The sequence below is a fragment of the Typopeltis vanoorti genome, chromosome 9 (genome assembly GCF_054136105.1).
Source record: "Typopeltis vanoorti isolate ZY-2024b chromosome 9, IOZ_Tvanoo_1.0, whole genome shotgun sequence".
Classification (NCBI taxonomy): Eukaryota; Metazoa; Arthropoda; class Arachnida; order Uropygi; family Thelyphonidae; genus Typopeltis; species Typopeltis vanoorti.
Window position 1 is genome coordinate 95,497,239 of NC_143557.1, and position 16,932 is coordinate 95,514,170.

Below are 16,932 nucleotides of genomic sequence, written 5' to 3' on the forward strand. Positions count from 1 at the left end.
TGTTCTTGATATTTTCTATCCATTTCCTTCTTGGTCTTCCTAATGGTATCTTTCCTTCTGCTTTTTTTTTTTTTTCCTTTAAGAATTTTCACAGCACTTCAGCATATATGCAGGTGCAAAAAGTAAGGATGTAAGTGAGAGTATTAGTGCGGAGAAGCTGAGGGTGAAAGAAATGATAGTCATAGCAGGAACGAATGATTTGAAAGGAGATAAATTTGATATGAGAGAGAACATGAAGGAACTATTAGAGGTAGCGAAAGAAAAGAGTGACAGAGTTAGGATAGTGACTCTGCCGCGGTATGACAGAGAAGAGTTTAGAAGGAGGGCCATAATCGCAAAGACTGGAAAAAGTGTTGCTGAGTGAAATGAGAGTGGATGTGCAAAATCAGGGAAACTAGAACTATTAAGGAGGGGAGGAAGTGGATATGCAGACATCAGTGAGGCAGTTGAGTGTAAGAATATTTATAATGTGCCCGAGCCAGTACGAAGGACAAGAAATCAGAATGGGATAGTTAGTATAACGCATCAAGTTAGGGGTGGGACCTCTGCATTTCATGTATACTAATGCCAGGAGTATTAGGAACAAGAAGGAAGAATTTTTGGCCTTGGTTGGCTCTTCCTGGCTACAGGTTATTGGCATTAGTAAAACATGGCTGACAGAAGATGATATAGTTAGTGGGATAGAATGTGTAGGGTATAGTGTGTTCAGGAGGGACAGAGAGAGAATAAAATGGGAGGAGGAGTGTTATTGATGATAGCTGATGAACTGCAACCAAGGAGAATAGAAGTTGTATTGCAGGATAGTGAAAGGAGCTCATTTGAGACTATTTGGTGTGAGATCGAGACTAACGGAACAAAATGTACAGTTGGGTGCTGCTATAGACCAGGTGATGGAATAGATGGTGGAGATAGTATGCATAGGCAAATTGATGAAATGAGTGGAAGAAGGGAAATTATTATGGGGGATTTCAACTATAGTAACATTGATTGGAAGGAGGAGAAGACACGTGTGAGGAAGGAACTGGATTTTATTCAGTTACTGAGGGATAACTATCAGAGACAGCATGTAATGGAAAATACTTGAGGTTTCACAGTGCTTGACCTAGTAATAGCATCTGAGAATTTCACTGTAATGAATATAACCATGGTGCCACCTATTGATGAGAGTGATCATAGGGTCTTAACCTGGGAGGTGGCTAAATGTGTGAAATTTTCGGTTAAGACATGGTACATATGGAATTACCGTGCTGGCAAGTATGACAAGCTTAGGAGATTGCTTGGTTCAGTGCCATGGCATGTAAAACTGCAAGGGCTGGATGTTGATAGGGCATGGGAAGTGGTCAAGAAGCATTTGTAGGAGGTTATGGTGGACTGTATACCTAGAGTCCGAATAGTAAATCAAGTAGGAGTTAAATGGATGAATAACACCATTAAACTTGAGTTGCAAAAAAAAAAAACAACTTTGGAAGGAATTTAAGGAGAAAGGTGACGTGCAGGCACATGAATGGTATAAAGTGCAGGCCAGAAGGGTAACGAGTGTAGTGAGAAAGGCAAAAACGGATTATGAAAGGAAATTAGCCATGCAAGCTAAAGAGAATTCCAAACAGTTCTTTCAATATGCTGCTAGTAAAAGAAAAACTGTACATGGCAGAATGATTTTAAGAAACGCCGATGGTAGGGAGGTCACTGAATCAGTCGATATAGTGGAATTACCCAGTGAGCACTTTGCAAGAATATATCATCCAGGTGGTAATGTTGAAGGAATCATAAGTTTAATGGGAATTGTGGTGAATGAAGTGGAGGTGAATAGTCTATTACAGAACCTTGATGTGAATACATCTGTGGGATTGGATGGTATATCAGCACAGGTCTTACGTGAAGCGGCTAAAGAATTGTCAGTGCCCTTAACCTTATTGTTTAATCTGAGTCTCGGGTCTGGTTTAGTCCCAAAGGAGTGGAAAGAGGGGAAAATAGTTCCACTGCATAAAGGAGGATCCAAGACCACTGTTGCAAATTACCAACCAATAAACATATCAGGAGTCGTTGTCAAGATCTTGGAGAAAGTAGTCAAGGGTAAAATACAGGAATGGATTGATGAAAATGAGATACTGTATGGGGGACAGCATGGTTTTGTGAAGGGTTGATCATGCCTCAGTAGCTTTCTCAGGTTTTATAACACAGTGACGGCTGAACTGGATAAGGGTAATGGGTTTACAGTGATACTGCTGGACCTTGCCAAGGCTTTTGATAGGATACCACATGGAAGTCTAATCCGTAAACTGCAACATATGGGAATGGATATAGGGTTGGCGAGATGGATAGGAGGGTGGTTGATGGAGAGATACCAGAGAGTAGTTTACTCAGGAGTAGAGTCTAAAAGGCAGCCTATGACTAATGGTGTGCCGCAGGGTTCTGTTCTTGGACCACTGCTGTTTAATTTGTTCATTAACAATATAGGGAAGGATCTGAGAGGAACGGTTCATTTGTTCACTGATGATGCTAAGTTGGGTAGGGCAATAGTGAATGCAGAAGATGTCAAAATTTTGCAGGATGATTTGGATAGATTGCAGGTATGGGCTAAGGAGAATGGATGTCAATTTAATGTTGCAAAATGTAAAGTTATGCATTTTAGGGTGAAAAGATTAGCAGCAGTATATCACATTGGTGGAACTGTACTCCAGGAGGTTGATGAGGCCAGGGACTTGAGAATGTTGGTGGATAGGGAGTTAAAGTTTAGGGAGCACATAACAAAAGTGGCTAAATCAGCTCATCAAATTACTTGGATGCTGAATGAGTGGAATAATCTGCCAGAGTCTGTTGTGGGTGCTATGACAGTGAATGAGTTCAAGGCAAGGTTATGATAGATACTGTGGGAATGTCAAATAGTTGTGATGGACATGATGTTTAGGGCCTCCCTCGATGAGTCTAAGGACTCCTTGGAGTCGAACGTAATAATAATAATAATAATAATAATAATATAATTATTATTATCAACAGACCTCTATGGAGTCAAGAGACTCACTGTAGGAGGTCCCACTCTCGCATACACGGCTCATCATACCTCAACTTAAATGCATTCACTGTCCCTGCACTCACCACACTCTCAGGTAATGCATTCCAGCCAACCACTCTCCATGTAAAAAATCAACTCTTCATTCCCTTGCTCACACCCACCTTATACAGCTTCCAGGGATGGCCTCTTGATTTCCCTCTGTCTCCAGATATTCTATGAAAAATCTCATCCATGTTAATCTTGTAATTAGCCCTTACCAACTTATATGTCATGTCTCCCCCCCCCTCTTCCTTCTATCCACTAGGTGCTGTAATTTGCATTCTTTCAATCTGTCCTCATATTTCACATTCCAGAGACCAGAAACCAACTTAGCCAAACATCTCTGAACCTTCTCCAACATCTCATCATCCTTTTGAAAACCTAGCAACCAAATCTGTGCACAACAAGACTGATCAGGCTACATTTGGATTACTGTGCACAGATTTGGAATCAAAACATCCTTATTTCTACATGTCAGTGTTCTCCACATCATTCCCATAATCTACTGTGTCATCCTCACAATTTTAGCAAAATGTCCATGAAATTTCAAGTCTCTATCCATCACAATCCCCAAATCCTTCATCTCCTCCGCCTCCTCTAAAATACTCTCCCAATCCTATACTCTGCATCCCATCTTTGCTTCCCAAATTTTAAAATCTTACATTTTGTAACATTAAATTAATATCCCCCATACACTTGCCCATTCAGACAGTCTAGTCAGGTCCTCTTGCAAAGTTGCAACATCTGCCCTACCTCTCATAATTTTCTCCAACTTTGCATCATCTGCAAACAACTATATATCACCATTTAAGCCCTTTTCAATGTCATTTACAGGGTGTTCGGGATAAATTTGACAGTTTCGTAAGGAAAAAGAAAATCTTCTTTGTATCTATTAAATTTAATGAATTGACAAAAAAACATTACAGGCAGAGTTAATTACAATACTATCAACAAGATTTACTCAAAATAACCACCATTAGCATCGATCACAGCTTCAATTCTGCTTCGGAACCTCGAACAAGCTGATGCTACAGTCTCCCTGGGAAGGGCCGCAAAAACTGTTTTAATTTTATCCATTAACTGGGCTTTTGTATTACTGGAAGTGCGATTGGTGTCTTTTTCAACTGCGCCCCATACAAAATAATCCATGGGGTTAAGGTCTGGGGAGTTTGGAGGCCAAACATTTGGACTGGTGAAGTCGTAGAAATTTTCAGACAACCATTTTTGACTTTTCCCAGAGGTGTGGCAAGGGGCCGAATCCTGCTGCCATACATACGGCCTACCATTGGCTACCCTTGTTATCCAGGGCTTGACTACAGTTAGCAACTCCACGAACAAAGCCCGAATTCCAATGCCAGGGTTCTTCAACACCTGTTCCTGCAGATTTGCGAGGAATTCTGCTGTACGAACGCAATCAGATCGTCTGCTAGGGATCTTTCTTCTTGCTACATCCTCGTAGTCACCATTGCAAGTCTCTAGTTCATGCCTGATTGTTTTTACTGTATTCAGGGAGCATTGGGCAGCAGTCGTAATATCCTTATTTTGATGGCGGGCACGAATCATCATGATACAAGTTATTCTCTTCCATGATTCAGGTGGGTTCCAGCTATCCATCCTTTCTGACATCTTGTATATGAATGAAGAAGGGTCCAAACTTTTAAATGAAGAGAAGTGTGTGTTAATACATGTAACTTACGGAAAAATATAATTAATTATAAATATGTCAAATTTATCCCGAACACCCTGTATATACTAATTAAACAACAAATGGCCCAAACATACCCCTGGGGCACACCACTAGTGACTTTCCTCTGCTGGAATATCACTCCTCCATACACGTTAATACCTATCAGACAGACAATCTCCAATCCAACGCACTAATCTACTATCCAACCCCATCTGTTCCAATTTAATTGCCACATGACAGTTTGTCATGTGGCAATCTATTGAAAGCCTTTGTAAAATCTAAATATACTACTGTATATCACCTTGTTTAATGTATTTGTCACCTTATAATAAGTAAGCAGATTGATAAAAACAATGAAGTCCATTAAAGAGAATTCTACTGCTGTCCATCCAGTTCTGAATCCTTGTCCTCACTGGCTTCTCCAACACCTTCACAACTCCAGATAAGCAGACTGGCCTATAATTTGAAGCTTTATCACTACCTTTATGATGCAAAACAATTTTGCCATCTTTCCATTCCTTTGGGACCTAGTCTAATCTAAGACTTATGTTGAATGTGTACGTTAAAGGTCTTGTTAACTCCCTGGAATATTCCCTCAAGACATGCAATGATATACCATTAAGTCCCATGCACCATCAAGTACTATCAAGTTGACATCGAGTTTACTCAATTCCTCATATACCTCCTGCTCACTCACCATCAGTGGTTCCTCCAAAAATTTCCACTGCTCTTAAGTTCTGCATTATGTAACAATCACAAGGATGGAACACTTTAATGAACTACTCATTTATATCCTTCTCGGTGTTTTATCTTTCTCCCATTATCACTGACCAATATCATCCTTCCATAATCATTCTTCCTTCTTCCGGCCACATATCAAAAAAAACTCCCTAGGATTTCTTTCAGCATCATTTGCTAACTGCTACTCATACCACACTTTACTAAATGAGTCACCTTCCTTGCTTGCTCTTTGTACTTCTCATGTAACTGATTATCTCCACTCATCTTGTGCCACCTCCACAATACCTTTTTCTTCCAGATTGCATGCTTCACCTCTTCAGTCATCCTTTATACCTGCCTTATTCAATCTCCTGACCTTTGGAATACACTCAGTTATTACCTTTGCCAGATATTCAACCCCATGTGGGTTGGATATCTGGTAGAGACCAAGCAGCATTGATTTCCTTCCCATACAATTCCTCATTCCATGATATTGCTGCAAGCTGCGTCCTGAGTTTGCTATAATCAGCTGCCTTATAGTTCTACTTATAACTCTTTCTCACAAAAGTCCCAATATGCTGACCACCAGTACACACATCAATCCAATATACTGTGAATACACACACACACACACACACATATCCAATACCACCACCTATTCTGTGGTTTGTGCTGACTCCATGTTGTGCAAGACCAGACTTATAACAGATATAGTATTGGTGTTCTCAAAGTCCTTCTTAATCAAACATATGGTTTGTCTGGCATTTAATTTAATTTGTTTAGCATTTATGAGCAATATCATGGAATGAGGAATTTGGCAATTCCTCATTCCATGATATTGCTGCAAGCTGTCTCCTGAGTTTGCCATAATCACATGTCTTACAGCTCCATTTATAACTGTTTCTCACAAAAGTCCCAATATGCTGACCACTAGTACACACAGATATCCAATATACTGTGTATATACACACATACACACACACACACACACACACATATCCAATACCATCACCTATTCTGTGGTTTGTGCTGACTCCATGTTGTGCAAGACCAGACTTATTATTATTATTATTATTATTCCTGATACCTCCAAGGAGTCCGAAGACTCATCGCGGAAGGACATCTTCAACTGTCTCTACACCTTACCTCTACTACGAATCAATGCCATCTACCGCCCACCTCCAACACCACCACAACTAGTATTTTTTGTCTGTAAATTGCATGTGTTCTGAAGGGCCGATCTGTCTGTATGCAGGTGTCTGTTAGGGTGATTGAGATGGTAGTTCCGTTCCTCCCTATTTTCATCACTTTTGTCTTTTGTATATTTATCGTCATGTCATATGTTTTACAGGTTTCGTTTAGCTTGTTTATCAACTTCTGTAGTTCATTTGGGGTTTTACAATATGGACGAGATCATCCGCATATTTGATATCATTTATGTTTAAACCATTGACACTGATTCCAGGCTCATTGTCTATTGCCTTCTTTACAACTTCTTCTAGATATATGTTGAATAGGCATGGGGATAATGGGCATTCTTGCATTACTCTTTTTTGGATCTCTATGGGTTCTGTTGTGGGTGTGTCCTTTTTAATTATTGCATTTGTCTTAGAGTAATATTTTATCAGAAACTGTATTATATATTCGTCTATTGCTTTTTCTAGTAGAACTTTAAGAAGGATTTCTCTGTTGATGCTATCGAAAGCTTGTTTAAAGTCCACAAAACAACAATATAGTTCTTTATGGTCTTCCCAGCTGAACTCTGCTAGTTGGTGCAATGTGAAAATTTGGTCTATTGTTGAATAGTTTCCTCAGAAACCAGCTTGTTCTATGCCTATCATTTCTTCATAGGTGTTTTTTAATCTATTTTGTATAATTCTTACGAATATTTTATAGGTGTGGGAGAGTAAATTGATTGGTCTGTAATTTCTGCAGTCTCTTTTGTCTCCTTTCTTGTATATTGGGATGATCTTTCCAGTTCTCCAGTCATCTGGGATCTCTCCTGTTTGTAGTATTTTATTGAATAGGGTTGTTAAATATTCTATTGATATCCTGCCTCCATATGACCACAGTTCAGTAGGGATAGTATCAATGCATGGTGCTTTATTGTTTTTCATCTGTTTTATCGCATATCTAACTTCTTCTTGTAAAATTTTTGGGTGGTCATTATTTTCTTTTATTGTTGGCGTTGTAGTTTTGTTTCCTTGGTGGAAGATAGTCTTAAAATAGTTTGACCAGATTTTTCTTATATCTTCAATATTCCCAGTTTCAGTCATCTTGTTGTTTATCACTGTTACTGCTTTTGCTGAGAATTCCTTTGTAATTTCTCTTACAGTATCATGGAAGACTTTTAGGTTACCTTTTTCTTCTAAACCATTTTCCTTTGGCTTTTTTTGCATAGGTTATCAACTTTATTTTTTAGTGCTCTGTATTTTTCTCTATTCTCTTCATTGTTTTGTTGGTTTACAAGTATCTTGGCCTCTCTTTTCTCTTCTATTGTAGCTACAATTTCTTGGGTTATCCACTGTTTGTTTATTTTGGGTTTGGTACCTAGAGTGTCTTTTGCAATTGATAACACTGTTTCTATTCCTTCTTCCCAGTATTATCCGCTGTTCTGGAAGATGGAGGGTTTTATATATTAGTTTATATATATATAGGGGGTTTTAAATATTGATTTTCAACCAAAATATCTGCTTTCTGATACAATTTATGTCCCCAAAACTTTGTATATAAATGTGTTAAAATCATTTATCTATATTACAGGGCTTTTTAAAACCAATTAACTTGTCACTGATTAAGGTACCTAAGTAATTAAATTCTTTAACCTGTTTAACCTCTAACACTTATTTATGTCCACTTCCAAATTAAGCTCTTCACTATGTCTACCTATCGTCACTATTTCATATTTATCTGAACTGTATAGTACTGATTTTATACAGGTCTGTTATACAGTAAGTTTTCCTTATTTGTAAATAATACTATATAATTTGTGTATTTTATATGATGTGCTTCATCCATTTACAGATATTCCCACTTTTTTCTGGAATGGATGCGTTTATCAGTTGACCAAATATAGTAGGTGGTAAGAGGACCTTCCATAAATCAGCTGTCATCAGCAATGAGTGTTGGTTGAGAAAAAACCTGGGTTCAAATCCCAACTAAGATATGAATAACTTTATAATGGCTTTTTAACTAACTGTTTTAGCCAGATTCATACAGAGGTGGTAGAGTGATTCCAGAAACTCTGGTTTTTCATCCTGCAAACACACATATGCTCATATGCAATTAAGACATAATACACTGGCCTTATAGCCTTTGGCTCTTTTGAATTATGGCATTTGATTTGTCCATAATTCAAAATAATTCAACCCAACTGAAAGAGGGCACCCTTACATAAGTCTTCTCTCTCAACTGGCATTTCATACATTTCAACTGCTTCACATTTTATTGTTGTAGTGGTATTTTCATAGTATTGGAAAGGGAAAATACTCAATATCAATTGAGTATTTCTCCCTCTTTTATTCTTTTGTTTTAGTATTTTAATCAGTTTAGCTCAGTGGAAGCGGCACTTGAATCCTCTGCACTTGGTTGCTTGAAGTTTGACTTAAGTTCAGATCTAGTTGCCAACTGGAGGAACTTTTTCTAAGCCTTTCTTCAACTAGTTCCTGAGTTAGTCGATCTCAATAATGGGCATGTGGATTTTTCCTCCCGGAAACTCAAGAAAATTGACCATAGTACCCACATTATTTCAGACAGTTACATATCTTGTTAGGGTTAGGTACCAAGAGTTGGCAGCATTTGTTTGCCAGCCTCTTCATCGGTGGCTGTTATAATTAGTGATAGACATGGACCAGCTATCCCTGATTGGCTACCGGTGGAAATTGAACTGCCCACTCAGTCTTCAAAAAGCTAGATAGGGTATAAAGACCTTGGCTACTCCCTATAAGGAAATAAAAGGTGTTTGCTTATTTATTTATTTATAGGTTAAGGCCACTACTTTATAATCATTTTTTCTTGAAATGCATTTTGTGTATTCCAGTCTTTTAATGAGGCAAGTCATCAAAATTAAGATAAAATTATATTAAAAGGTGGCTGTTTTGGATTTCATCTTTATTTTTGCTGATAAAATTTTGTGATAAGAATCCATACATCTTTTCTTCAGTTTTTACATTTTGGAATCATGTTCTCATTTTCTTGTTAGATAGGATATAATCAATGCAATTTTTGATTTTGCCATCATTAATATAAATCTTTCATCTGTTCGGATGTATTTGTGACTCTATGAAAAAAAATATGGCGTTTGTAATTACCATTTTTGTTGCCTTACAAAATTCAATATTGCCACTTCTGTTTCTTTCATAATCCAAATTTTTCCCACCACCTCCTCTATGTTTTCAGAACATCTGCCTATTTTTACATTATAGTTTCCCCATTATTATCAACATATCTTTTCTATTAGTATTATCAATTTTTGTTGATTTGAGAAAAATCCCTTATATTCATCATCTCTAAGTAATCTCGTATATAAAGTTTAATTATCTGTTACTAAATTTAAAAAATTTCTATTATTAAATTTAAAAAAAAAAGACATTTTATTATGACTTCTGTTCCTTCTCTATGCATCCCATCTTTTCTTCCTAAATAATCTATTCTTGCAATTTCGATGTTAACACATCTTTCATCTGTCCAATGAGCTTTTATCACACCTACCATAATCCAGTTAATTTTTTTTTTATTCTTCTAACAGTTGATGTTTTCAATTTTAAATAATGTTCAGACATTAACTGTTGATCTGGTAGTGTTCTGTCACTTTTCATATTTCTCATTTCCCTTAAATGGTCTCTGGGAAGACGTGAGCTTCCTCAAATACAGTAGCATGAAACTCATCCTGGGAATGTTTGTTTTTATCATACTAGTTATAAGCAAAATACTACCTATATCACAGTAATACTGCAAGAAGGCTAAGGGTTAGATAATCTAGTACATACTGGGGTGATAATTTCACATCAGGTGATGAAAATTGTCTGCCACTTAGCGATATTTACAAACATGCCTGCCATAATGGAATTCAAATGCACAGCTCTGCTCAGAAAGCAAAGATATTAAAGATATGATATTAATGAAGCATTAGGTAAAACAGTACAAATGTTTACTGGGATTTTGAAAAAGATGTTGAGGGATAAGTGTAAATTACTGTCCGAATTAATTAATAACAAGCAATGTAATATCAGATGAAGGAGAAACAGAGCAGGCTGATCCATGCTACCAATTAAATTCTAACAGAGAGCCAAACTAAAAATAATAATAATAATAATAATAAAAATTTCAGGATGATATCTCTATTGAATGGTGACAACAGCATCAGGAGTTCAGTCAGTTTCCCAGAGTTGCAAAAAACAACAAAGCTCATCACAGTCATCATGACACTGAGTAAGATGATTTAAGTAATAAATGAATTTAATTGCATGGTGTCGGATCTTGAGGTTTTAAGCATAACTTGAAAAGAAAAAGTTCCATGTTTCATGTCTAGAGCAGAGTTTCCTGATTACCTAATTTTAGCCCATCTGTGGTACCATAGGCTTATCCATGAAGTTGAATTTTGTATTTGCATAGTAGTTGGCATTATCAGTAAATAAATTTAAAGAAAGGTGTGATAAACATCATGTGTTTTAGTGTAATGCCACCTGCATGTCCTAGGCAGCTATGGAAGTCTCCAAATAATAACTGGAGGTGCTGTATATGTTTCAGCTGTTTGACTGTTCCTTCTGCTGCTTTCCTATTCCATATTTCCTTTGTATTACAACATTACATGTCCATGTAATATTGTGAGCACTGCATTTATGGAAGCATAGCTTTATCTGTGGACTTTAAAGAAGCATTATGTTACACCCAACTCAATCTAATGTCTGAAAATCAGACCTAAATTTATATATATATATATATATATATATAGAGAGAGAGAGAGAGAGAGAGAGAGATTCTTGTTGATAAGCTTATACATTGGTAACACATGACTATTAAATTATTTCAGGAAATTACAATGTATACTAAATAGTAATTAAAGAAACTTGAATCAATACTTCCTATATTTCAGCAATGTTACATTGCCATCTTCATGAGAACATAAAACTATGATAAGTGCATGCAGGCACTAACAATGAGCAAATGAGGCCAAAGAGAATAACTATCATTGTTCCTAGAGTCCTAAAGGTTCCCCCTATGGGCTGAAATGGGTTGTCTTGGCTGTTGGGCTGATGTTCTCATGATGCAAGCTTCCCAAATTGGGGGCAGTCTCATGCATCCAAATTTGTTGAGGTTTGGGAAGTTTTTTAGAGCTGAGGCTGATTCCACGAACAATTTTTCATATTTATATTTGCTGCGGTGTAGTAAAGTTGTATACGATGGCTTTCTTCCATCGTATTCTGTGGTGGGTATCCAGAGCATGGTCCGCAAAACCAGAATGGCTATATTGGTGAAACTGGATGTAGTCTTTGTGTTTGGATATCCTGATTTTAGCTGTCCTGCCTTTGTTGCTGGTCTTTGGTGGAGCGGATAAGGGATGCCAATTTCTTATATGGTTTGTAAAAAGTTGTCAGGTCATATTTCTTTAGGATTTTGGTTAACTTTTCAGAGGTGCCCCAGATGTAATGAATGGTGATAAATTTAATGTAATCTTTGTTATGAAGGAGGATTCAGAGGTAGAGTTCCTTTTCAGATTTTCAAATTTTTTGAAGTGCCGACATCGTATTTTCTTAAATTCTTTATCTGCTGAAGTGAACGAGACGTCGTAAAGAATCGTCCAAAGGTCGTGGACAAAGTAGCGGCAAGCTCTTCTTCTAATGCATGAATAGCTTCATTCATTGATGTCGGCCAAGAGACTGCAGGTCGTGGCAATTTGTTCTCATAGTAGGGTGAAGCTAGTGTGCTTATAAATGTGGAGAGCCCTCTGTGAAGAGAAGCAGTGTTTTAATTTCACACAATTTGGGATTACCTTATTATCCTGGCAGCATTTTAAGAAGGTCAAACAATTTAGTTGTCTTGTTATCTTTAGCTTTAATTTGCTGTCCTGGAAGGTCTTGCATGATAGAATCTCTGTGGATGATAGTAATTCTTGTTGATAAGTTTATAAGTTGGTAACACATGACTATTAAATCATTTCAGGAAATTGATCCTTGGCTTTCTGTTTACAGAAAACCAACCCATACAGGCAGATACATTCACCAGCAATACCTCCCCCCTCCCTCACAACAATATGGGGTTATAAAAAAACTATATAACAGGGCAAAATTAATCTGTTCAAATGACAATATCCTAACCTCTGAACTAAACCACATCCTTAACACGTTCTTAGCCAATGGCTACAATCCCCAGAAAATATTAAAACCAGTTACCCCCCCCCCCCTCCATGACAAAAATTACACTAAATCTATCACTGTTACATCTGGGGCATCTCTGAAAAGTTAACCAAAATTTACCAATGTTATTACAAATTTACCAATGTTATTAGTCCTAGCATTTTTTTAATTCAAATTTTCTCAAAACTTTTCTGTTTCTCCTGTCCCTTTGTACACATATGGAGATAGCAGGGTTTTTTTTCTCCTGGAAACTCAGGTTTTTCATCCCACAAACAGACAAATTGGCCTTCAGGACACACGCAATTTACAGACAAAAAATACTAGTGGTGGTGGGCAGTAGATGGTGTTAGTGTAGATGATGGAGATGGAGATGGAAGTGGTGGAAATGGATAGTTGTAGAGTAGGTGCCCTCCCTTGATGAGTCTTTGGACTCCTTGGAGGTGTCACGAAATAATAATAATGTAGTCCAGATAATGATCATAATATGAAGCTCAAGATGTTAAGTAATAATTAGTTTATCTTATACTTATTACCCCATTACAATGGTAGTCTCAATAATAAATACTGAATATGATGATGTAACAATGAAAGAAAGGATTGTAGTTACTGTGATTTTTAATATCCTATGCAAGTTCTGTTAAGATAAATAATTGTCATGTATTTGAATGGCTCAGTTTCAAACAAATCTCAATTATAACAAATTAATACTGTATTACTTTAATCATGTCAAGCACCACAGTGTCAGATGAGGCTCTGATACTTCTGCTCTGTTGTTGCTGCTGCTGCATGGTCTACTTAAAAGTGATGATTTTATTTATAATGATTACCCTCATGTCAAAATACATGAGTAGGTGGGAGATGATTTTTTGTTGCCCAGTGTGAAACAACCATCCTGCATATTGGAGACCTAAAGGGGCTCAAGAAAAGTACAAAAATATCATGTTTGGTCTCTGGGACAGGGGAATCTGATTATCTAACTATTATCTACCTGCAGTACAAAATGCACAATAGGTTTAGAATCTCTTCCATCTGATGGATTCAAATAAATAATAAAACTTCGCTGAAAGCAAAGTCACTCTAAGCACTTATTTTTGTTGTTGTTTTTGTTATGGCACTCTCACTCATAAGATGGAGATATATAGCACATTGGAATCATGAGTGAGTTAAGTCAGACAGTCCAGTAATCCTGTTCTATGAACCATACATGATATTTTCTCAAGCCACTTCAAGTCTCTGATAAGTAGTACAACAGTTTCATGTTGGGCAATGAAAAATATAGCATCTAGAATTTATGGATATCCAAACCAGAGTGAGATGCTACACACACATGACACTGTGTAAAATACTAGAAATGGTGCACAAGTTACAGTTAACCTATCCCAAGTGACATGTTATCAGAGATTCGGCAACCTCTGATGCTGAATCTGGGATAGGTTAACTCTAACTCGTGCACCATTTCTAGTATTTTACACAGTGTCATGTATGTTTATGAAAATGAAGATTTTCATGAATTTCACAAATGAAAATCTTGATTTAGCTGACATCAGTTTGTGTGATTTCAGCTCAATTAAAGCATTTTAGCTATGATTCATAACATTAAAACAGAAACATGATGGTAAAAAAAAATAAATAATAATAACACAAAGGTCATAAACTGATGATAGAGACAAGAAAGTGCAGTATAGTAATCTCTCAACTATCAGTTCCATGAGCCTGCAAGTGAGTTTTGCCATAACACTATGTAAAACCTATGAAAATCCCATTCAATCTTAAAAAGTATAAACTCAGCTTCCAAGGTGTGTTGATGTTGACACCAGCCTTATATCACAAGCCCAAATAATGCATGCTTTTGACTTACACAATGCAGAAATCAATGTGGCTGGACATCTTTCAGATCAGATGGACATGCTTTGGTATAGAATTGTCAAGAAAACAGTCAGTGGGGGGGGGGTATATATATCAGCTGTTAAATGGTGGCAGTAGTGTGTATACTTTTTATTTTATTTTGTTTTTCTGGTCTGGATTTGGATCTCTTATTGTAGTGTACAGAAACATGAAAAACAACTGCTACAAGAATATTCTAGACAATTCAATACTGCCTATTCTACAGTCTTATGGAAATGACCCAAATGAATGTTCACATTATAATGAATCATGTCACTCTGTATGGCTGTAGAGAGAGAGAGAGAATCCATATAAAGATTCATTTATCATGATGAGAATTGAACTCATATCTTTTCCAATTGAAGGGCACAATGTCTCATCTCCCAACCTCTAAACAATATGGAAACAGTGACACTACAAATGACAGATGGATGAACAGCAATAAAGCACACAAACATAACCCAAAACTAACAAAATTCAGTTATCAATTTTCTCACTACTTGAGTAAAAATTTCAGTCATTAAACACTATCAAATGTAGCAATAGTACATGTGTATATAAGAGTGAGCGAGCGAGAGCGAAATAATAATACATAATAATTGATAATTGCTAAAAAAATTGATAATTGATAAATAATAGATAATTGCAATGCTGAAGCGAACCCTCACATGTAACGATAAGGATGTTATTTTGCCTTTATACAAGGCCTTGATAAGACTTCACTTGGACTATTGTGTGCAGGTCTGGTCTCCTGGTTTCCATTGTGATTCTGATATATTGGAGAGAGTACAAAGGAGAGTGTTAAAAATAATATCAGGATTGTGGAATACTGATTATGAAGACAGATTGAGAATTTGTAGACTGCAGACTCTAGCAAACAAGAGAAACAGGGGTGATATGATTGAGACTTACAAACTTCAGAGAGGGTCATACAGGTTTTCAATTGATGGAATTTTTCAATTTATGGAGGGTGGGGAAAGGATGAGAGGACATCCTTGGAAGCTGAGAATGAAGGCCACCAAGAAGGGTGTGAGAGCTAGATTTTTCTCTCAGAGGATGGATTGCCTTTGGATGTTGTGAGTGCAAGCAGTGTGAACGAATTCAAGAATAAGTATGACAGCTGGTGTGTGTAGCATGTGGCCTCCCTCAATGAGTCTCTGACTCCCTGGAGGTCTCCCTTAATAATAATAATAATAATATACCAAGGTATATTATTATTATTATTAATAAGCCAGGTAATAATAATAATACCAATTACACACGTAGCGATCACTTGATATACACCGTCAAAAATATAACAGGTTAAAGTAGAAAAATTTGGTCAATTTGTAAATGACCCAAAATCAAAACGCGGGGAGCGTCTGGAATTTACAAACATATAATTGTAATGCAAAACTCTTCTTTCGTGGGAAAATTATTGTTGAATAATTATGAAGATTATAAATCAAATACAGTGTGGAGTAGAGAAATAACATGAGGAATACTTATTATTAATTTTTATACGCACATTTCTAGACATGTTTTGATATTCGATAATCAGACGGGAGAATGTGTATGTGAAGACCAGTTTTCACCCGTTATATCATACATATATAAATATGTTTAATACTGATTCTTCAAACAGAGAACGTGTGCTATATATACACATGAAGATTATGAGCTTTCATCTGTCATATACGTCTGAACAACTATTCTCAAAGAAGAAATTAAAAGAAAACAATGCCGCTGTTGTTACAACTTCCAGTACAAAAAAAAATAAAATAAAAAATAAAAATTACTAATAATTTCTCTTACGTCATAACAGAAAATATATGCGGCACATCAATATACAAACACTAAACATTATTTATTTAGAAACTACAATGATTGTTTTCAACGAACGCAGCGCCATCATGCTCAAAAGGATAACTATTTTAGAAAAAAAACAAAAAAAAAACATTCTTATCAAAGTAATGGCCAGGAATGGATGGTCACGTAACTTGACTTCTTTAAAAATCAAATCAATTAATGTCTTTTTATTCCCGTATAGGGAGTTAGGCGAGGCCGTTTTAAGCCCTATCTAACTTTTGGAGACTGAGTGGGCAGTTCAATCTCCACTGGTACCAAATCAGAGATAATTAGCCCAAGGCTATCACTAATTAAGCGGCACGCAGTGAAGAGAATGGCTCAACAAGTGCAGTCATCTCGTGGTCTCTAACCCTAACACAATATATTTAATGTCTGAAATAATGTGG

At 36.6% G+C, this 16,932-nt stretch overlaps 1 protein-coding gene across 1 annotated transcript in view; it reads right to left on the minus strand.

The window, feature by feature from the left end:
* LOC150103271 (uncharacterized) overlaps positions 1–16,523 on the minus strand; it is a 62,044-nt gene extending 45,521 nt beyond the window's left edge. Inside the window, exon 1 of the mRNA XM_090398432.1 lies at positions 16,493–16,523. Coding sequence (XP_090254558.1) covers positions 16,493–16,497 — 5 coding nt within the window. The 5' untranslated portion in view covers positions 16,498–16,523. The remainder of the gene's footprint in view (positions 1–16,492) is intronic.
* Between the last annotated feature and the right edge of the window lie 409 nt (positions 16,524–16,932).